This window comes from Heloderma suspectum, chromosome 2 (genome assembly GCF_057233095.1).
Source record: "Heloderma suspectum isolate Gila_16-S chromosome 2, 16-S_ref, whole genome shotgun sequence".
Taxonomy (NCBI): Eukaryota; Metazoa; Chordata; class Lepidosauria; order Squamata; family Helodermatidae; genus Heloderma; species Heloderma suspectum.
The window spans coordinates 170230752-170254316 of record NC_139459.1 but is presented as its reverse complement, the minus strand read 5'-3'; the positions used below and the strand labels follow the sequence as shown (position 1 = coordinate 170254316).

At 44.6% G+C, this 23565-nt stretch overlaps 1 protein-coding gene across 1 annotated transcript; it reads left to right on the top strand.

Annotated features, from left to right (window-relative positions):
• The first annotated feature begins 17017 nt into the window (after positions 1–17017).
• Positions 17018–19333, top strand: GPR173 (G protein-coupled receptor 173). Its single transcript, XM_084835945.1, has one exon. The coding sequence runs from the start codon at positions 17063–17065 to the stop codon at positions 18173–18175; it is 1113 nt and encodes a 370-aa protein (XP_084692071.1). The 5' UTR covers positions 17018–17062; the 3' UTR covers positions 18176–19333.
• Positions 19334–23565: the final 4232 nt, after the last annotated feature.

The window sequence follows — 23565 nt, the reverse complement described above, 5'->3', positions numbered from 1 at the left end:
AACGTTTTCTGAAACAGAATTAAGTGCTGTGCCTCCCAGTGCTTGGCCTTCGTAGCCCAAATCCAACAAATCATTCTGCATGCCTGGAGAACAGCACACAACCAGTGTGTTTATGGATATTTTGGTGGGGGTGGGGAGTCGTTTTAAGATTTTAATTGCAGAAGTTTTCCTTCTGTGTTTGCAGCTATGGTTGACTTGGCAACCAAGTATTTGAAAGTGCATCAGAAAGAAGGGAGAATACAGTATTAAAGAGCCACTGAGTGGGTTAGAGAATAGGGCAAAAAGAGATGTAAGTGTGCTTTTGGGGGGGGGGGTAGAAGAACCAAGAGACGTTGGCCCTATCATCACCCCACTGGCTTGGAGGAAGGCGGCTGGGAATGAAGCAGGGAATCCTTGCTTGGCCTCACCCCTTGCTAGGAATGAACCGCCAGACCGACTTTCCCGAGCTGCGACTCGCCACTGACCCACCAACGTTTTCCAGAGCCCCTCCCCACCCTACCCTCTGGTGTGTGTTTGGTCCCTCCCACCAGCTGGTCCTGATGTTGCAAGTGAAAAAGGATGCTCCGTCCCGCGCAAAACCCTCCCTTTGCCACTGGGACCGAAGATCTCCGGAAATTCCCGAGGCTTCCCCCCCCACACACACACACACCGGAGGGGGAGGGGGAGGGGGGAGAGAGAGATGCGCGCGCACACACATACACACACATACACAGGCGCGCGCACGCTTATCGCTGGCCATTGTCCTCCCTGCTAGCTTCAACAGCCATTTCATCCAGCGCCGCTTCCTTCAACACACCGTCCCTCCCTGTCTCCTATGGCATCAACTCAGTGGATCTGATTCTGCACCACCAACATCTTCTCATGATGGAGCTTGGAGACTCTGGGACCTAAGCTGCTCTCTCGCTTACTTCCCTCCGTCCCTCCCCCCCTCCCCCCCCATCTGAAAGAACCTTTCGGTGGATGGGAACAAGATGGCTTGATTTCCACTGCTACAGGAGCAGTTGGATTTGGGGTCCATGTTGGAGGAATCCCACTGAAGAAATGGACTAAGCCAGAGCAGATCTTTGGGATCCGTTGGGATTTGGGGGCAGACCCAGCTGGGATGTTGTGTGATTCAGAGCCTCGGGTTGCCCCGATGAAATGGTCCAGGGGAAGATCTGGTGAGAGCCTGGGTTTTGCTGTAGGAATGGATCAGTCCGGATAATAATTTTTTTTTCTTAAGAGGAGGAGGGGGGTTCTTGCTGCTTGGATTTCAGAGAGGAAATGGACTGATCCAAGGTATGATCTGGAAGGAGGAAAACCTAGCAGCCTGGATTTTGCTGCTGACTGATTAGGAAGTCAGACTAGACCAGCTTGAATTTCATGGGGGAACGATGAAGTAACCTTGGTCCAGACATGGCAAACGGTGATCAATTCGGCTGGATGCATCCTTTAACCCGGTGGTAGACTCTGCACTCCATCTCTACCAATCCTCCTCCTCCTCCTCTTCCTCCTCCTCCTCCTCCTCCTCAGCAAGGGCTGGTTCTGTCGTTCTCCTAAGCATTAATCACCATGACGAAAAGCGGTAAAGACTCGGATCTGTCTTCCAGATGCCCCCTTATCCAGGCTGACTACAGAGGACAATAGGGGGGAAGGGCAGGATCAGGGCCTGCCGGAAGAGACTGAGGGGGAGGGGGCGATCCCGTCGAGATGACAGCTTCCCCATCCCCATTCCTTCCTGGGAGAAGGAAACAGGACTGGCCCTGTCTCCAAGGCAACAGCTCTGGGGCATCCCTAGCCAGTCTCCCTTGATAGGGTGTGAGCCTTGAGCAGCCAGGACAGGATAGGGCGGATCAGGAGGAGGCTCTTAGCTCTCTCTCCCCCGCAGCCAGCTGGTCGGGGTATCATCTCTACCACTGATTTTCCAGACCAGAGGAGCGGAGGTGAGCAGGCCCAGTCACCGGGCAAAACCGCATGCTCAAAACTGGTGATGCAGGGCTGTTGTCTGTAGCCATCCCCCATAAATTCCCATCTCTCTTTCATCTCTGTTGTGTGCACATCTCTTCATCTCTCCGTACATCCACTTATCTCTCTGTCCACCCACCGACACACACCCTGCTGCCTATCAGTCACAATAGGAAACCCCTTTTCCCTTTTATTCATCCATCTCACTCTTTCTGCCCCCCCCATGTACTGCTTTTCCATTTCACACTTGCTCTTCAGATGTCTCCATGGAGCCACCACCTGTTTCTTTTCTTTCTCTGAGTGTGGGGTGGGTGGAGGATGCTTTTTACCACCCCCTATTCATGGCCAAACTGGGTGTGGGAGTCTTATTTCCATTTTGCAAGAGCTACATCCACCCCACCTCGCTGCCTGCCGGCTCCTTTTGTCTGCTCCGCCCTGTTGCTCCTGAACCCCCACTCCATTCTATGGTGGGTCCCCCACCCCCCAGGTAACTATTTGAAGACATGGGAGGAGATGGAGAAACAGAAAGATCTTTAGCAGATCAGGTGCTCAAGTACCATCATTCCCCGACCTCCCAAAATTTGTGATTCAGGAAGCATTCATAAAGAAGAGGATTTGACCCTTTCTGTCAGACTGAGACCACTTCTGTAACAATCCAGCCTTCATGCAGTATCTGATTTTTAATACTCCTCTTCACTGAAATTTGCAAACCAAAACACAACAAAGGGCCTAAGATCCAGTGCAAAGCAGAAAGATGGAGTAGGCTCTTGGTAGCGGAGTATAGGGGTCCCTTTGTTTCAACATACCAGGCCTTGCCTGGATTTGGTAAGCAGTTAGGGGACAATTCTTAGTTCAGCTGGGTGGCTGGTCTGTAAAGGACTGCATATATTCTAAATCTGAGAAAACCATGATGTCAGGCTAATCCCCCAACCCCCCATACCTTGGTGTAAATTAGTAGTAAGCACCTTGTAAACCTCAGTTGGAGCCATTTGGGTTTAAATGCCTGTCAGTGACTAGTATAAAATAGGATTAAAACTATTAGAGAAATAGAATCTGATTCCCTCTCACCCCAGTGTAAACTAGGTGTAAAATCAGAAGTAACGCCATTTGATCTGAATTATTTTCATTCAACTCAGTGTTAGTGCCATTCAGGAGCATCTCTATTCTGAATGGCTTTAATTTCTGTTAAGAGGCAATGTACTAATCTCTACAATTGTGCTCACATAAATAATGAGTAAATTCATGCTTCATACTTGTAAACAGCCACTCATCTGGTCATCTGTAGTGAGTAAGAATCACCCCAATCAGGCAGGCAAGCTTTCCAAAAGTTAGCTATTTTGGCCCCAAAGACTAAATAACAATGGCATATATAGGGAAGGCATGCTGGTAAAAATAAATAGATTGTGGGCTAGTAACTTTAATAGACTTATTTGCAAGGGTGAGTAAATCACTAGTAAATTAGGAGTAATATCACTTCAGACAATTTGGCTGAGTGTGATGTAAATAACATGCTATTATACTGAAGCTGAGGGTGGGGGTTGCTTCCTATTCTTACCACTCACCTTGTTGAAAATTAGCAGTAAGCCTATAACGTATGAGTCTAATGTCTAATGTATAATAGCAGGATCTTGCCTATTTTACTTTTGTGTAAAATCTTAATAACTGTATACCAACTGTAGACCTACAGTAACTTCATTGATTTCAGTCACTGAAATCAGTCAGTATGATTTCCTAGAGTAGATCAGTTGACATCTGTGAAGCAAAAGAGACCAGACCAGTAGGTGCCTAATCCCACTAGAAGGTCTCTAGGAGCTGTTGCCTTTATTTTACTAATAATGAGCCAGAGTACTTATGTGTGTGAAACAGGTAAAAGAACATCAGTGTTTGTTTTTGTGGCATAGTACATGAATGGGCATTAATCAGTTGAATGGGCATTAATCAGTTGGTGCATGTGTGGCAAGTGTTTCACTGGAAGTGTGCGTCACTGTGTGACCGTGTGTGTGTGTGTATGAGTGTTAACATAATGGACAGAGGCATGCATAAAGATAATTATCAATGTGTTGAATGAGTGTGTTGTGCTGTGCAATCCTAAAATAGTTTATTCAGAAGTACTACTGACATCAATGGGACTTACTATCTAGTAAGTGTGTTTGGGATTTCACTCTTAGTGTATGTGCATGCATGACTGCCAGCATTTATGTCTGAGTGTGTTTGTACGTTGCCTGGACCTGTTTGAGTGGATATCTGTGTCAGATGTGCATGACCAGAGTAGGATGCTGGTATTTTGTGAATGAATATTACTCAGTGGACAGTGTGTGCTTTGGTCTTTAAGTTCCTCTTGTATAGTCATGGATTGTATGGGACGGCCACATCATTGTGTCATCACATAACTCTGTAAGACTTTAAAATACCACAAGACTCTTCACCCCCCACCCCAATTCCATGACTGCCTTTGTGTATTTCTCAACAGAATGATCTATCTGCCAATAAAACTGGACATTGGTATGCATAGGTCAATCAGATTATGAACATCAGTGAAATAATTAGTGTATCTGGGAAGATATTTATTTGTGTGTTGCTCCAAAAAAGTGGTAGTGAGACCCTGCCCTTATACACTATGTGCCAATTTATACAGACGAGGAGTAGTGGGCTTGTCAGGCTGTGAGTGTGTGTGACTCAGTGAGGCTATAATGAGTGTTGTCAAGGTGTATGTCTCTCTTTCTGTGTGTGTGTGTGTGTGTAATCATTACTATGTGTACATCCATGTGAAAGTACAATATTGACTGCAACTATATCGTTGTATGTGTTTTATCAATCATATTATGAGTGTGTTAGTATGTGTTACTGAGGAGCAGAGGGGAACTCCCTTCCCAATACCCATTATAGGAAGCAGGGTTCAGTGCTGACACTGCTTTTTATCAAATGTGGTAAGGGACGTCTGTGTAGAGGGAGTTCTCAGATACTCAGCTGGATTTTTGGCATATAGAATCTTATAATCAGGAAACGGAAAGGGGCATCTTCTAAAGAAATTAGCAACTGGGCTAAAATCCAGGACTTGCAGCTACTCCCCTCCCCAGTTGCCAAGCTACAGGCATGAGAGGTGAACAGAGGGAGTGGTAGCTGTGGCAATAGGACTTGCTGGCAGTCCACTTGGAGTGACGGAAAGGGGTCACTGGCCCACCTCTCTACATCCTGCTTAATGTAGCTCTCCTGTAAAGCTAGTTGCTGACCAGGGGTCTAGTGCATCCCTTACTTCAAGCCAGGACTACCTACCTATCTGATTCCTCTCTCAAATCAACCGATGTAATTCAGAACGAAGTGTGCCACAAGCAGGTGTTTGCAAAGCTGATAGCTTCAGATGACTCAAGCAAGTGAGTCAAGCCAGAAGACACAGGAGAGGAGAAAAACCAAATTCCCCCAAATCTGTTGAAGATTTTTTTTAGTAACGCAGATGTAATAATAAGGCAGGCACTGGGCATGAAAAAGCCCATCCTGAGATTCTCCCCAGAAGGAAAGAGAAGGGCTGTAGCTCAGTGCACAAACACATGCTGTGTGTGATGCAGAAGATCCCTGGCATTCCTAGTTAAAATGATCTCAGGTAGCAGGGCTAAGAAAGAACCCCTGCCTACAGAAAGCTGCTGCCGGTCAGAGCACACAATACTGGACTCAATATAAGCCATCTTCTTATATTTTTTTAAAGTGTGTATATGAAATTTAATTGGTTCCTGCCACCCAAAGTCTGGTCTTTAATTGGAATGACCCAGCTGCAGGAGCAGGAAGAGCTCAGTATCACATGGGGGGGCGGGGGTGTCTTACTGATCTCTGAGGGCTATGATTGGTGCATAAGGCATGTATGCATGCATGAAAGAAAATTCAGTTCTTTATATAAACGTTCACTGTGTGCATGTGTGTGTGTGTTGTGTGTGCATGAATTGTATATGTATCTGCATGGAAATGTGTGTATGTTCTCAACTATTACTAGCAGAAGTGTGTAAGACTGCAAGGGGTGTACATGAGATAAAAGGCCACAAGCTTTGATTCTAGGTGGTGTGTGTGTGTGTGTGTTCATATAAAGACAAGGCCCACACATTTTTTCTCTCTCTATCAGTAAAGATCGGCTTGTGGCTAGAATGTGCATGTTTGTGAATTTGTGAGGAAATGACAGAATGACAACATTCATAAATTATATGTATGTAAAATTGCATAAATATGTTGTGGGTTTATTACTGTGAAAAAAAATCCAGCATTAGTATTCATTGCAATGTATTGCATTGGGAGATGGTAGCTGGACTTCATATCTCCATTATGTACATAAAAACCCTTCAACGCACGGCCAAAAAATGAGTAGGCCTATGCAGACACAGGGTGAGGGCTAGGCCAATGGGCAGAGCAGCAACAGGTTATCCAGGCCTGTTGTTGGATCTGGAAGGCCCCTACCAACCTCCCTTTCTGAACAGCAGGGGTAAGTCTGCCTGAGGGCTGTCACTGGGTCTGAGGTGGGAAATAGCAAAAGTTGTTGCAAGCTGAGCTTGAGTTTTCCTACCTCCCCCTCCTCTTCAGAAGCAGTCAGGGAGCATCACCCATAGCTGAGGCAAGGAGAGGCACAGTAGCTGAAGGGCGAGATACAGTTTTCCCTCCTACAGCAGTAGTTAACTCTGAGCCACTTTCCTCATCGTGATGCAGTCTGGCTTTCCCAACACAATCTTAACTGTAATTTTCCCCTGCAAAGAAGTGAATGGAGGCAATTCACTTTTTGTGGCAGACAGAAAACTGTTGCTCTCAGGGACCATACTGGTAGAAGATCAACATTTGCCCCTCTAATGCTGGGTGACCAATTAAATGTTAAGTGTTTCTGGAAGTGTTACCCTCACTTAAATACTGTCCTGGAAAACAGTGGTTTCCTCACTGAAGTGAATGGGAGAAAACAAACATTGCTACAGAAACATGTCCTGGGGCCCCTGAAATTTACTTGATCTCTGACTGCCCCTGCCATAACGGCAGGCACTTTATAAGTCAGAGATAAATTTTAAGTAGAAGATTTCACCAATATGTCTATGTGTTTGTGATTCAGGTCTACACTTGTGTCGTTGTCATGGTATGCAGGCCTGTATTTCTGCGTATCAAGGTAGGCCCAGGTTTCTAAGCTGAAAGGTTACTTTCATGCGGCAGGGAGATACAACACTCATCCCCACCACCCCACTACCCCAACCTTCTTCCCCTATAGCTTTCTTTCCCTGTACTTCCTTCTAACCACTCTTCCCAACCCCCACATCAAAAGAAGACTGAATCCCAGGATAGCAGTAATTGGGGGTGGGTGGAACAATTTGATGAAGACCCCATATCAGAGCCTCAGCTCAGAAGTGGGTGGGGTAATAACAGGGAGGGGAAACTCTTCCTCAGCCCATATTTATTCCACAGTGATCTCTCTGCTCCCTGTCTTAAATCATTCCCCCTCTCATCCTTTGCCCCTTCATCTTATCTCCCAAGGAGCAAGGCCTTACCTCTCTCTGCCTTGGTGGTTGGGAAACCCTATGATGTATTTGGGGTAAAGGTATTTCTCTGACCTCTGCCCCTGAAGCAATGGGGGTTGGGAGTGTTGCACTGGTCCCAGGGGAAGTGTGGCTCAAACACTATTCCAGCTGATATGCAGAATCTTGTTTCAAAAATACATATTTAGGAAAGTTAGGGATCAGCTGACTGTATATTCTTTTTGGGGGAAGGGCATGGTAGAAACCCTGTACTATCCCACCCTCCAATTTGCACATGTAGACAGACCAAGTCTGTGAATGGGATAAAGATGAGCGGTAGAGATAGACAGTGGAGGAAATAGCCATTGCAGTAAATTGTATTAGTAAATGGACTATAACAGTTTATTAATGTTTAATAACTCATAATGATTTTCTTACTTATAGAATAGCTGCAACTCAAATTCATTGCAACGTTTACTATCTGGGTAAGCAGTCATGAAAGGGAAGCCATGCACTGGTATTTTGTGGCCCTCTGTGTATATTTATCTGCATCTGCACTAGAGTCAATATGTAAACCCACCCCACCTCTGAGATGTAACAGAGATTGAATGGCAACTCACATTAACAACATTTTGATTCTCTGACAAAATTATCTAAAATTTCTCCAACTGAAAAAATAGTCTCAGTAATTTATTAGGTACCTGAAAATAGAGACTAATCCTGGAACCCGAACTATGCATCTTTCTATCTAACTGCAGGTGTTTTGTTTTTGATTTTCAAAATATTGATTGCATTAGCTGGGTGGGGGCTGATAATTAACAGGGTAAGAGTAGGCATGGAGGGGGAATTTGATCCTGTTCTCCTATGTTATGATCTTGACAAAAAAACCTCTTCTGAAGCAAGTATTTCTCTTGTGGGAAAATCCCCCATTGGTGCCAAGTCTCATATTTTCTAAACCTGAAGCTCTGTGTCTTGGTCCCCAGAATGGGAAGAGGTGGTTATGGTTCTACTCTAATCTGTGATGCAGTTCAATTTTATGCATGTTTACTCAGAAGTAAGTCCTACTATGTGCAATGGGGCTTAAATACAGGTAAGTATGCAGACAATTTGAGAATATAACAGTTTGCCTCAGTATGCATATCTTCGTGTGGCAGGGTTTCTTTTCATGTAGAAGCATGAGTGAGAAACAACTATGTACATCTTTTATATATAATACTATTTTAAAAACCAATCATTTTTACCTAACCTTTTTGATTAGGGACAAATTCTCAAGGCAACCTAAAGGATAAAATGATACAAAACTAAAGTTAACCTTAAATAACTATAGGATAATGACAATATGGATAAAAGTGTCAATTTCAGAAAACCACCACATTCTGTGGATTCAGAAATGCACAGTCAACGCCAGCGTGTTATCCAAATACTTTTATAAACAAAAATGTCTTAATCAGATGCCTAAATACAAGCAGAGGTGGCACCTGATAAATCCCCCTGCGGAGATGAGTGCCATCAGTGAAAAATCCCTGCTCCTTATTCTCATAGAACTAACTACTGGTGGTTATAGCAGTCAGAACAAAGGTCTAAAAAGGAGAACTAAGTACATGTGGAGGGATGTCGTACAATAGATTATGGGAACATTTGACATTGTGTGTATCTAAAGTTTTACCAGGTCCGTACCCTGGCAGGGCTTCTGTGCCCTCAGGAGTTACATAGAAAGGAAAATTCCACCAGGTGCAGTGTTTCCCATCACAGTGCTTCAGTGATGGGAAAAGTTGCACCTGTAGAATGTCCCTTTCCTTGCCGCTCTTAAAGTTACAGGATCCTTCAGGCCCTGCATTTTGGAACCCTATGCACCAATCTGGACTATAGTTTAGGTACTAAGACTTCCCCCCAAGAATATTGGGAATTGCAGTTGGTGAGGCTGTATGAATGTGCCATAGCCGGGCATCATCTTAGAAGAGGCTTTCCTTTCAGTGTGTGAGAGAGAAGACGGAATGCCTCTTTTAAGATGGTGCCTGCTATCTGCAGTTTATATAAATGCTGGTTAAAAACAAAACAAAAACCCTACTGCCCAATTAACTGGGGGCACCATTTTAGTCAATTAAAAGTCTTTAAAATGGATTAATCCAATGGATTAAACCATTTCCCATGTTGCAATGATAATAAAGAGCAACTCTACATGTTAGAAGACGTTCCACCATGTAGCTGAGGAAATAGCTTCTGCTTCAGCATTAAGCACTCCCACTGCAGTGTCCAACTGGAAACTCATGTGAGGTGGGATTGCACAAACACTATGATCAAGTTACGCATCCCCACCCTGCTCATGAGCTCCTCTTCAAATATTACAAAAGATGCACAGAAAGCAGACGTGCAAGGCATTCACACACCAGCTTTTCAGAATGACCTGAAACTGCACTCAGTATACATGTTTGTGTGTGTTGTGTGCATGTGTATAGCCAGGGTGGCATAGTGTGTAAGGTAATGAGTTGTGAACTAGCAAATATCTCATCTGAAGCCATAAACTCACTGGGACTCTTTAGGTAAGACCTTGGGTCTGCTGTCTGGAGGTTGGGGGGAACTATACCATTAACATCAGCCTGACATGAAGAAAGCAGATAAACATTGGCAATCACCTCCGCCCCACAACCATAGAGGGCCGGCCAAAGATTATTGAGATAATGTACGCAAAATGCTTTGAGTATCTCTGGTCAGAAATCTGGGAAAGGGGTGGAGTGGTAATATTCTCCTTGCCATTTGACAGAAAAGTACCAGATGACCGACTCGCCAAGTGGTTAAAATTCTCACTGTGATAAGTTACTAGGAGCACTTGGTAAACAGGTAAAATTTACCTGATGTTTCTGCTGTGGAGAGCAAGTGTGGGCAAGAATGGTCTGTGTGTGAGAGATAGAGAAAAGAGAGAGACGAATTCAACATTCACACAAATGAGTCAGGCTGAGGGAACTGCATGACACAGCTTAGTCTGTTTGGCAAACTCCTGTGTGCACTTGACCTTTCCCTCCTGCTGGGGTCAGAGTAGTATGTGTGTTTGTCTCTGGGCGTATTGTTGGATGACTTGCTTAGATTAGAAAGACACATCAATGTATGGTGTATGGAAAGTCATTACATACTGATATTTTGGGGATATGGTTCCCTTTCAGTCAAGGAAGATCTATGGTTGGAGACTATGGTTAGATGATCCCCCCCTGCCCACACACACATATACTGAAACAATGTGTGAGACAGTCAAACGCATTAGCTCTCCCGTCCACAACTCAGTGGCCACACACATTTGGAGTACATCAAAAGGGGCTGCATGTGCATCCTGGCACATGCACATAGAGGTCTTCCATGCAAGGTGGGATCCTGATTGGGTCAGGATCCCTCCCCTTTTGTGGAGAAGCTCTATTTGTATGCATTGATATGTGCATACAGCCTCTTCTGATGCACTCAGAATGCATGGAAGGTGGGGGCATGACTGGCTCATACAGCCCCACAACTCCCCCCCACCACACACACATGTGCTTGGGTGTGAGTGCAGGGTCAGCAGAACCCCCCTACTGTATTAGTTTCCTTGTGGGGTAGTGATGAAGTATTGGACTTAGATTAGGGAGACTTGGATTTCAGTCTCCACTTGCCATAAAGCTCACTAGACCAGCCACATTCTCTCAGCATAACTTGCCTCACAGGGTTGTTCCAAGGATAAAATGGGCATAACCCGCCTTTTTCATGTACACCAGTTCTTGGAGGAAGGGGAGGATATAAATGTGAGAAATATATAAAAGCTTTGTTCAGGGCTCCTGACAGCCTGGAAAAAGGAATCTTGTAATATTGTTCAGGCGGGGGGCAGGGTGGTGGTGGTAGGTTGAGAATGGTGGAAAGTATCAGTGGCTGAGGATGATGGAATTGCAGTCCTATATATCTGGAGGGCATCAGATTGGGGAAGGCCAAACTAAATTGATAGACTCACTCAATCAGCCCAACTTCATTAATTCTATTTCTATACTGGCCCTCCAGATCTTGTTGGACTGTAACTCTCATCAGCCCTAGCCAGCATAGCCAATGCTCAGGGATGATGGGACTTGCAGTTCTGCAACACTTGGAGAGTCACACATTCCCCATCCCTACTTTAGGCCCATCCTCCTTTTCACTAGTCATGAAATGTGTTGTTGTAAAGCATGTTTTAAAATCTGTGTTGGATATGTCCATGCTGTAATGCTGGGGTTTCCAACATGGTGGCAGTGGGCACCAGTGTGCCCACAGACACCTGTCTTGACACCCACCAGCATATCTGCCCCTCCTAATTTTTATTTTAGTTCTTAAGATTTTTAAAAATTTAAACTGGGAAGCTGGTATGTTGCAAAGTGAAGTGCTGCCCTACAGCACCATCTTTATTTGCATTCAAACAAGTGTTTTTTGTGTTTTGGAGCTCAGACCCCACCTCTGCCTTGTGCTTATGTTCTTGGGCAAGTTACTTCTCTTTTAGTCTCACCAGTTTGCCTTCTGGGAAACAAGTGTAATCAGCCATACCCACAGTGGTAGCCATTTTTTGAATGGCTAAGTCCTGTCCCGCCCATGGCAGCGATCTTGTGAAGGCACCCGTGACACTCTCAAAATTCCAAATCTCCGCTGACTCAGAAAATTGGGGATCATTTGTGAGACTCTCTGTAGCAAAGATTACACCTGTCCCTCATTTTTACTGACTGCTCATATTTTGAGAACTCCACCCATACATAGCAGAAGATGTATTACAGATGTTTCCCCCCAATGTCCTTTGAGAAAACAGAATTGTGTCTCTGAATAAACTTCAGCCAATTATGTGTTCAGTGTCAAAAATGAGAGGGTACTTTGAGCAGGTAATACTTTTCTCATATTTGCATGACAAGCTGCACCTGCCCTCTTTTATACAATTATTAAAGATTCAAGAGTCCTGCCCGCTTTTCCAGTTGATCACTTTAGTAGCAGATTCATTAATCTAGAGTAAATGGTATCATCTCATTTCTGGGCCCAAAGTGTGGCTCTTGTAGAACCCTATGTGTACAAATGTGTGGGCATGCAAACATGTATGAAGTTCAATGCAAGAATGTTATTACCTCTGATATTTAACAATGGTAAATAGGTACACTTGTTTTATGTTACATTATAGTGTGGAGGTGAACAATGTATACTGCTTCTCCATAAAGCTTAAAACATGGGCTACCAAAAACATTTTGCGATATAAACTTTCCCCGTATAGCCTTGATTGCACGTTTTCACATTGGATTCATATATTTGAACTTTTCTATTTTCACACAAACATTTCACAGCCAAAATTCTAACATTTTCAGAATTTCAAAATTCAGCACATCCAGGGAAAATTGTCAGGTCCAGTTCTAGAGTAAAGCATATGGGTGTTTTTTAAAGCAACACCCAAGATAGGCACACTCATATATTCCACTCTGAGAGCCAAGCTAGACATAATGGGGGAGATTCATGACAGAAGGCAGGACAATCAAGGGAGGGAAAGGCTGAGGGAGGAAATGGTAACAAGGGGATGTGAACAAATATGTCAGTCCCTTTCTGAATTAAGGTTGTGTGCATGACAGCAGTGAGGTGATGTGTACAAATTCCATTCCTTAAAACTAAGATCCTAACCTGCTTCAGGTCTCCCCTGGATAGGCCAACAGCCTGCTTGTTTGTATGCACTGTGAGGACTTACCAAGGGTTGGCCATCATTAATGTAACCATGAATAAGAATTTTGAAAGAGGACCCCCACCACCTTCCCAGTTTCTGATCCCTTTGAGACTGCTCTGGTCCTCTGCAATCAGTGGATGGTTTCAGACTTACACAAGATAAAAAAAAATCAGAATCAGCCGCTGATGTCTTAGTTGACAACTCTTAGGATTTGACTGGTTTTGAGAGTGGAGAGTAACAAAACCTTTGGCTGTATATCTACATTTCGTACCATACAACTCCTTAATGCACAGGACCCATGGAATGGACTAAAGTCACATTTTCAGAACTTACATGGCTTGCATGTAAATCCCAGCAGAGACTGGGACAGCTAGGGTGACCAAATGTAAAGGAAGGCAAGCTCTTATGTGCTTAATATTTCTGTAGAAGGGATGTAAGGAGGTGCAGTATGTCCCACTGCCAAAATGCTCTTTTCAGGGCAGGCCTTAGGGGTGGGTGATATGGGTGGTCACTCGGGGTGCTGAGCTGAGCGGGGCAGCAAGCTGAGCTCAGTGGCTGTGTTTTTTTATGTCCTGTCTGCATTGAGCTAGGGTGGCAAAAAGCAAGAGTCTGTAATGTTTCAAGGTTCTACAGGTTGTTTGGGTACTAATTACAAAAACGATCTTCCTTCAATTAGCTTTAAAATATGTTTCTTTTTCGATTTCTACTTTGATGTCATTTGTGCTAGGTAAAAATTAGTGAAACACAGCTTTACTTTGAGGCAACGTTACCGAGCACTTAGCATTTCAAATACACCATAAGCACTATATAAATAATAATAAAGCCATAAGCTGGATACCATTATTATTTATAACTGTTCTTTCTTTACTTGTAAAGATAAAAATAATGGATATTCTAAAATAAATAATGATTACCAAAAGATAGGAGCAGCAGCTACCAAAAAAAAAGAGTAAAGCCTGTGATAGTTCTGTGTTGCAGAGTGCACTGCCACTGCTCAGAATGTGGTTTTTTGAATTGTGGCTTGTGCAAACTGTAGCACAGTGGCTGAGAGATCAAGGTTTTGAGCAATGTTGTTCTCGATTAGCATCACACCTGTATCAGGCCACATAAATCCTCTGGGTGGACCTGGAAAACTGATTATGCGGATCACCAAAGGCACTCCTCACCCGGGAAGCTATTTATCCTAAGGCCTGGCCTGGGTCTTTTCTATGCAATTATGAAAAATACAGGAGCCCTGCTTTCCTCTTTTGCATCAGGTCACCCTGGGGACTGCTGTGCCAGAAGCTGTACAGTCTCTGACTAAAACTAGAACTGCTTCATACAGGATAGAATTACATGGATGGGGGAGAGAGAACCATGAAAGTTTATCAGCTACATCTCCAGCGCAAGATCCTCTGTCCTTGTCAACATCTTGTCCTCTTGCCTCCTGCTAGCTACCCCAGCATTTCCTAAACTTGTGAGAGATGAGAATTTTTTTTCTGAATTAAAATAAGAGGAACACTCCATTCTCACATCTAAGGGCCAAACTAGATGTCATGTTAAACGTGTGACTGTATTTGCCAGTCGAAGGGTTCTCCCCCACCCTCACCACCTGAATAACAGCCACAGAGGGACTACATTAGGACTTCAGCAAACAGGGATGGGTGTGTGTGTTACCCTTCCCCCCTGCCACAGTCCTGATGAAAGTTGCCCTCGAAGCTACTATTAGCTCTGGGAAGGATGTTTCCATTGGTGCCATGTGTAGTTTGGCCCTAAAATATCTATTTTTAGAGTAAGAATGCAACTTACCCCATCATCATTCTCTATATTTCTGGATGAGTCACTTATACATGGATTGTCTCTTCACTGGGTGGAGGCAAGTGCAGAACAGTGACTTGCATATAGTTGGAACAGGCAACCTCCTCTGAGGGGCAGGTCATCCTGCTAGATCTTTACATTGGGAGTGACTGATAGGTCCAATCAACTCTGAAGCAGGGACACAGCACAATTACCAACCCCCAAGAGAGGCTGATTGGAAGAAGGCCAAGCCAGAGCAGTGAATCATGCAGAGATGCAGCAGGACGCCTCATTTGTAGGTGGGCAGGAAACTTTAATAATTTAGTTTATTTGTCATCCCATGCCTGCAAGTCTTCCATGAAGCACGTTTTGCAATTTCCTGTGTGGGGGTAACCAGATTTGAAGGGGGACACCTTTCAGAGTTGCATAGAAAGGTACAAATTTAGTAGGTACAAGTTTTCATGCAATGGGGAAAAAAGTGGTGCCTGCTGGAATTCGCATTCTATACTATGATAATTTTATTTCATCTTTATCCCCAAGCTGTAACCTCACCAAATGCTTATAATAAAATATATTAACTAACAGAGTGTTAAATTTAGAAAGATTACTGTTTCCAGGCAAGTGCAAGAAACATAAGATCATTCTTAGAGCACTTTCCTTCTATAACTCTGACTGTTATATGCAATTTAAAATGTGCCAAGCAGCTTTGCAGAAATGACATCTTTCTTGCCTGAGCCAAAATTAAACCATGGTCTCCAAAGCTTTTACCACAAAGACAAATATTCAGAGGGCAGATCAAAATTACCAACTTGTATCTATTCCGTATCAGTTTAAAAGTAATAACTTCTCTCAAAGAATCTTGGGAATTCTGATACAGATCCTTATGCCCCCACTCCCAAATTACAAGGGTTTCCTCTTGATATTTTATCACATTTCTATGCCACCCAATAGCTGAAGCTCTCTGGGTGCTATGCCCTGTGTGTGTGGACCTACTAGGACTGGTGGTAAATGTTGTGTCTCTACCCACCTCTTCCTGGTCAAAGCTATTCCCTTTTCATCCCCACCAGCCTATTGGAATGGCAGTGACCTTTGGCTGACACAATAAAATTTTTGACTGACTGACATTGAGCATGTTTTGTGGAATTTCTTAGCTGTATGGTTTGGGGACTGTTTGGCTTTTTGGAGTGGTTGGCTATTCCCCTCTAGAGGGCACTAACGCTAATCAAACTATTCCAGTTGATGTAGCAGTAATACTATGCCAAGTGTTTTTATAGTCCTTATTTTATTTGTTCTCAAAACAGCCCTTCGAGGTAGGGCACAATCCTTCCCATTTTACAGACAGAAGCTGAGAAGACAGTGAACTTCTCAAGGCCACCAAGTGAGTACAGTGCAATTTGATCCTTGATCTTCGAGATTCACGTCCAATACTGGCTCAAGGAGACAGTGGATGGAATATGATATCTTCCTTCTTTTGGATGATGAGTCGCTCAGGGGTGGAGGAAGGCATTGTTGATTTGGCCTCTTCAGTCAGGAACTGACTAGTTGGGGAATGAATTATGTGCAAAGCCATCTCAACCAGTCACTATCTTTCAGCCTAACTTATTTCACAGGGTTGTTGTAAGGATAAAGGGGAATAACATGTAGGATGAGTACTCAGAAGAATAAAAATGTAATATACTATCACACATGTAGACTAGGGAGCCACTCAGTGGGAGACAATTCAATAGATACTCAGCATGCCAGAAACAGCAGGCAAGGATAGGTTCTTGCACTGCTCGTGCTTCTGGCATGACTGGTTCCTCCAAGAAACCAAGAGCGAGCTGTCAAATCCTTTGCAACATTGCAGGGTGTTCCGGAGTTCACTTTTGTGCAGATACATTTCCACCTCACCTAGTACAATAAAAAGCCTTGAGAGAACTGTGGATGTTTGGCCTTTCCTTCTAAGAGTCTGGGAGCATCTAATTTGAATGTGAAATGTCTGTGCTTATTCCAGATCACTGCATCTTTGTGCTTGATTTGGGCCTTCATATAGGGACGTCATGAAAAACATTTATGTTACTACAATTGACTAATGCTTCCTTTCCCCTGCTTTCCTCCTACCTTTTCCCCACAGACAATGCCTCCCTTTAGCACTGGGGTCATGGGCCATCACCGGACACGTCGCCGTTGACCCAGATTCCCCCTTTCCTTCCCCCACCTAAAGATGGCCAGTGCCAATGAGACTGAAGAGGCCCATGGCTCAGCTTCCCATGCAGCCTCCACCTATGCCAAACTGCTGCTCCTGGGCCTCATTATTTGTGTGAGTCTGGCAGGGAACCTATCCCTCTCACTGCTGGTGTTGAAAGAGCGTGGCCTCCACAAGGCCCCCTACTACTTCCTGCTGGACCTGTGCCTGGCTGATGTGATCCGCTCAGCTGTCTGCTTTCCTTTTGTCCTTGTCTCCATCCGCCATGGCTCTGCCTGGACCTACAGCGTGCTAAGCTGCAAGATTGTGGCCTTCATGGCTGTCCTCTTCTGTTTCCATGCTGCCTTCCTCCTCTTCTGCATCAGTGTCACCCGCTATATGGCTGTGGCTCACCACCGCTTCTATGCCAAACGCATGACCTTCTGGACGTGCATAGCTGTCATCTGCATGGTGTGGACTTTGTCGGTGGCCATGGCCTTCCCACCAGTCTTTGACGTAGGGACCTACAAGTTCATCCGTGAGGAGGACCAGTGCATCTTTGAGCACCGCTACTTCAAAGCCAATGACACCTTGGGTTTCATGCTCATGCTAGCTGTGCTGATCTTTGCCACCCATGTGGTTTACATCAAGCTCCTTCTGTTTGAGTACCGCCATCGCAAGATGAAGCCTGTCCAGATGGTCCCAGCTATCAGCCAAAACTGGACGTTCCATGGGCCAGGAGCCACTGGGCAAGCCGCGGCCAACTGGATTGCTGGCTTTGGTCGTGGTCCCATGCCTCCCACCTTGTTGGGCATCCGGCAGAATGCCCATGCTGCCAATCGGCGCTTGCTGGGCATGGAAGAATTCAAGGCTGAGAAGAGGCTAGGCAGGATGTTCTACATCATCACCTTGCTCTTCTTGGTTCTCTGGTCACCCTACATCGTGGCCTGCTACTGGAGGGTATTTGTCAAAGCCTGTAGCATCCCCCACCGCTACCTCTCCACAGCCGTTTGGATGAGCTTCGCCCAAGCTGCTGTCAACCCCATAGTTTGCTTTCTACTCAACAAAGACCTCAAGAAGGGCTTGGTTGCCCACATTCCCTGCTGGAGGACAGAGCCTGAACTACCTAGAGAGCCTTACTGTGTGATGTGAGGAGTGCCGAGGGTTAGCTGAAAGGCATACACCCGTGCCAAACTGAACTTGGGTTTCATTTTCTTTCTTTCTTATACATCACACGAGATGCCAAACGATGGGTCGTTCTTCTTCCCCTGCAACTTTGATCATGGTTCCTCAGAGTATTTGGTGTCCCAAATGGACTCTGATCTCTCAGTTATCCTACAGCAAATATCCCAAATCACCCATTAACTGCAATGAGATCAGAGCTGGATTCTGGTCTCAGCTCCCCTGGGGTAAATCCAGAGCCATACGATGACAGTAACTGATCTTCAGAGTATTCCATCCAGTTCTTAGAAGGGGTGCAAAATATCCTGTGCTTTATGGAGCTTTTTTGTTTTTATAGTCCCTAAACTCTACCAAATTGTTAAAGTCACGCACTACAAAACCCCATAGAACCAACACCCCTAGTTTCTTAGTATCCATTATTTCTTTGATCTGACACCTCTAAAGGAATGTGTGGCATCACTGAAAGGAGACCGGAGTCAGATTTTTGGGTTTAGATCTCTCAGAATGAAGAGAGATCCCACTTACTGGGATACAACTGCTTTATGCTCAGCAGGGTTGATTTGATTTTACACCTGGAGGATGGTGATGGAAGCAGGATGATGAAAAATGCTCATATTGAAGATTAGTTTTCTGATTCAGTCAGTCAGTCCATCAATTAAATCAATATCACATGGTCTCAGAGTTTGGGGTGGGTGGGCTACAGGAGCAAGAAAGATGGAGTAAGGGAGGATGGCATAAAGGAGGCAGCAGACACAGCTGTTCAAGGGAATGCCAGTGGAGGCAGCCCTGACTTAGCTCTTTGTCAGTTAAAAGCTGTAACCAGGGAGCCTTGGAAACCCCACCTCAGTTGCCATGGTAGCAACCAATCCAAGGCCCTGTAGACCATGTCACCCTGGAACAATGCAAGCAGGAAGATGCGGGGTGGGGTGTGGGGGAGGAGGAACCCACCAAGAAATCCTAATGCATTCCCTAAAGAGTGGGAGAAGACAGAGACATCAACGTGCAAGGCAGACAGTGGAGAGCATCCAAGGCTGCAGAAAGAGTAGGGTGACTTCAAGGGGATCACGAGCAATGATGTCAGTATGGCACATACCCTACTAAAATGGAAAGCAAAAACATCACTTTTGCAAAGCTTATTTTGCTGCTTCAGGTCCACCCTTTTTTTCTCACACATTTAAATTGCACAGCACGTTGCTCTCATCCTTGCCATGTTACATCACTGCAGAATTGTTTTCACCCTTGTGAGATGCTTACAAAGCAAGTATGGGAAGCCCACCGCTCCCAGAGTTGCTGTCTCGTATCTCTGGATTTATTCAAGTGGACACGTCAGTGCTTTGGGTCATCAATGAAAGAGGGTAATGGCCTTATGGGTGCCCAACTCTAAGAAAGGAGTCAAGCGTAGAAAAAAAGTGGGAGGACATGGGAGTAGGAGCTTTGCCTGCCTCTGAGAAGACAGGTACAGTGAGCAGAGCAAGCTGGAGGACTCCAGACCTGGGTAGTAGTAATTTTTTTAAAGGGAGGGGAAACATTGGGATTTGTTTTTTTCAGAACTTTAAGGTCCTGTTTTAATCTAAAAGATAAATGGGGTCTGATGTTTAGAGCAGGAGAAGCTGGGTATCTGAGTTGCTGGGTTCATTCTTAGCTGTGATGCCCATCCTTCTCATTGTCGCATTACCCCTGAGGCAAGAACTCCCAAAATTCAAACTGATAAATTCCCAGCCATGTTGTTTGATCCCTGCTTCGGATGGAAGGGGGCATATAGGGCACCCTAACTCCAAATGACTGTTGTTAACAATGACACGCCCCTTATGGGGTAAGGTGGAAGAAAGGATTAATGAGGAAAGAGGCACCTGGCAAGTGAGCCTGGTAGAGGCCTTATTGGGCAGTATTGTGGGAGAAAAGCAAATAGGACATGGGGAGGAGGGATAGAGCAGGGGAAGAATTGAGGGAACAGAGCACAGTTCAGGAGGTGGAGGAATCAGAGCCTGGGGTTGGGGGAACAGGAAATGGGTAACCAGCTGAGATAATGGTGCAGGGTTGGGGCTTTCCCCCACTCTTCCCCCTTCAAAGGACCTTGATGTTGACTTTTGCCTCTGAAGACAAGACTGTTCGTCTTACCCTCCAGTCCTGCCACCACAGTATGGCCTTAATCACTGGCCAGCATTACGGCCACCCCACGGAAATCCATATTTGAAAAATATGGGAGATATACACTGAGTATTTCCAGAATTCTTTTTCTGGAAAGAGACATGAAAGAAATCGAGATTTGGGGTTTTTTTTAAGGGAAGTAAATAAAGAAATTGCAACTTCGATGGGGGAGGGAGGGTTGGGTGGGGGGCACCGGACAGACAGATGGATGTGTGTCCCCTGCAATGTACGCTTCTGAACTTCTATCAGATGGGGCAGCTTGGGGTGGGTGGGTTAGGGGGATTGGTTCAGGGGGTGGAAATGGAGATTTGGGGTAGGGATTCAGTTTGATCCTGCCCCACCACCCCCTTTTTGTGTCAAAATTTGTTTCCATTCCCCCCTTTTTCTGGGGATTTTCTTCTTTCTTTGGGTTTTTTTTTTATATAAATATATAAAAAAGATGGAATGAAATACAAAATTCCTGGGTTATCTTTTTTTGAGTCAGAAGCTTCTTCTTCTTTTTTACTTAAAAGCAGCTCTGTGGATGAAGGGTTGTCCTTTCCACCTTGTGCCATTTTCCCGATGGGAAATAATGCATTCACCAACTACACAGTATGTCTTTCATTTTACATCTCTTCTGGGAATTAACCAGGAAGATCAAATTCTGGCTGGACCAGTAAAATTTTGGCACGTTGGCAATCCTAATAGGGACTCCAAGCTTAACTATATTCTGGGATGCCAGACAGGGTTTAATGTAAGAAAAGGCATGTCACTGGCCAGCTTTTGCATCTCCTTTCAATGCTAGTTGCTTGGTATAGGTGACAAATTATATTAATGCATTGGCATGGATATGTAATAGCTGGCAAGGAAGAAGAGCATCTACATAAGCTTTCCCTCACCTAATATACAGCCCCTATGCATTTGGGTTAGAGGCAAGAGCAGGAGGCTTGAGCCCTGGTTCTGCCCTTAATAGAATAATAAAATAATAAACCCACAACAACAACAACACAGCAAAAAATGGAATAACCTTTAAAGCTTTTGTAAATAAAAATGGTCTTAACCATCTGGCAGAAGGTATCTAACTCTGGCTGGTTACTATTTAACATTGACTCACTCCATAGCAGGGGCTATGTGGAAAGTATTTGGGGGCAGGATTTGGCCCCCGGAGCTCCACTTGCCTATCCCTAATGCATTAAGGTAGATTTCCCTAGCTAAGCTATTCCATAGGACGGAAACCGGTACAGAGAACGACCTGCTCTGTGCACTGGCAGCTTGTACCTCACCAACGGAAGGTACATGAAGAAGAGCCACACCCCAGACCTGAGGGAACAGGGCTGGTCCACACACATCACATGTGCTCTTCTGTCTCCCCACTCACACAAGGGCAGGCACATTTCTTCTGTCACACTTCCCTCAGCTCTGGAACCTAGAGTTGCTCATTGCCCCATTATTTTACTGACCCAACCAGTAAAACCATATTCTGGTAGATACTAATTAAAGACTGAAAAGACAGTAGCAGTCCAAGAAAAATGTCACCAGCTCTGGACTTGCTAGGCTCCACCCCTGACCTGCCAGATTCTGCCCCAACTCCAGTCCCTAATTTGCTTTCACCCAGCTCTGGCCTTGACCTACCAGATTCCAGTCTGTTTCCCCTCATGACCCACCACATACTGCCAGATTCCCCTCAGTTCCATGACCTGCGTGATTCCACCACATTCTGCCTACAGTCCCATTTCACTGCATCCTTTTTGAATTGGACAAATCTGCCAAAAGCTGCCTGGAGTTAGAAAACACTGTCATTTTTACTTTCTCTTTATGCTAGTGTTGTATTATCAATATCATAAATTTCCCTATGACTCTGGGAACATTGCCATCCTCTGCTCCCCCTTGGGTGGACCAAGGAAAAGAAACAGTCACTACATTCTAAACTGTAAGGAATTTCAGAATTGCTCAACACAGAGCCAGTGTGGCGTAGCAGTTAAGAGTGCTAGACTAGGACTGGGAAGATCAACATTCAAATCACCACTCAGCCATGACATGCTCACTGGTGACCGTGGGACAGTTGCTCTCTCAGCCTAATCCACCTCACATGGTTGTTGTGAGGATACAAAGATGGGGGAAAGAACCATATAAACAACTTTAAACTCCTTGGACAAAAGACAGGACAAAAGGCATTTCTTAATAAATGTATTAAGAAATATAATGTGTGGGGGGGGGAGTTGTTGAGCAATTCTGTTCATCAGAAGGAAAATTATGCAAATTATTTTCACTCACTGTATAACAGTATCTTCAGTGTGGGCCAGACTGTCACCTGTCTGGTTTTGAACTGCTCTGAGTTGTTTGTGTTCCCTCTACCCAGTTTTTTAAAACGTGAAGCTTGGTGTCAGACAATGAAATCACAATGGCATATCTTTAAGTCAGCTTGGTGGTCCCACACCAAGCTGACCACCAAACAGTCCCTGACGTAAAGCCATTCTGGACAGGCCCTAAATCAGAGTTGCCAATGTTCTTAGGAGTCAGCAATGACTCAGTGCTTGCACAGGAGGAACCTTTCCTTTTTTCTTGGTGTGGACCCAGCTGACAGGGACCATATTTTGGCTATACAGCCTGACAGTGAACCATGTACTTCCAATCTTCTCTAAAGAAGAATCCCTGGGAAAAAAATCCTTGCTTTTCTCCAAGTAACTAGAGAGAATTTATGTGCAGCACACTACTGAAGGCTCTTCTCAAACAGCAACAGACTTGTCTAGGAGGCAGTTCTCCTTTCCACAGGAAAACCCTGTTCCTTTCAAGCTTTCCCTTCCCTGATAAAGCTTCCTTTTCATCTTCTGAACTTTTTTGTGTGCAATTCTTTAACTTGTTCAAAGAATATAAAGCTGCTACCTTAAACTTTGGACAGAGATTCAAGAAGAAACAAAAAGGAGGATGGGAAGGATTAGATCTGTTTTGCAAAGTTGGGTGCATGATTCTCCCATTTTGGAAACCAAAAAGAATATAAAATGTGGGGAACATATTAATCTTGAAACTGCCTAGCCTACATACAGTTTTTCCCTCCACATCAAACCCCTCCACATGGCGCCTGGAAACCCTTGAAAACTCCACATTCAGCTACTGGCAGATGGGTTTCTACTTCCCCAGTGGTGCTGCTATGGTGATTAATCTGATTTAATTGGCACAGGAAAACCCAACTATAGTTTTGAGCATCTCAGGGGGATCCAGCATTAAAAGGATAG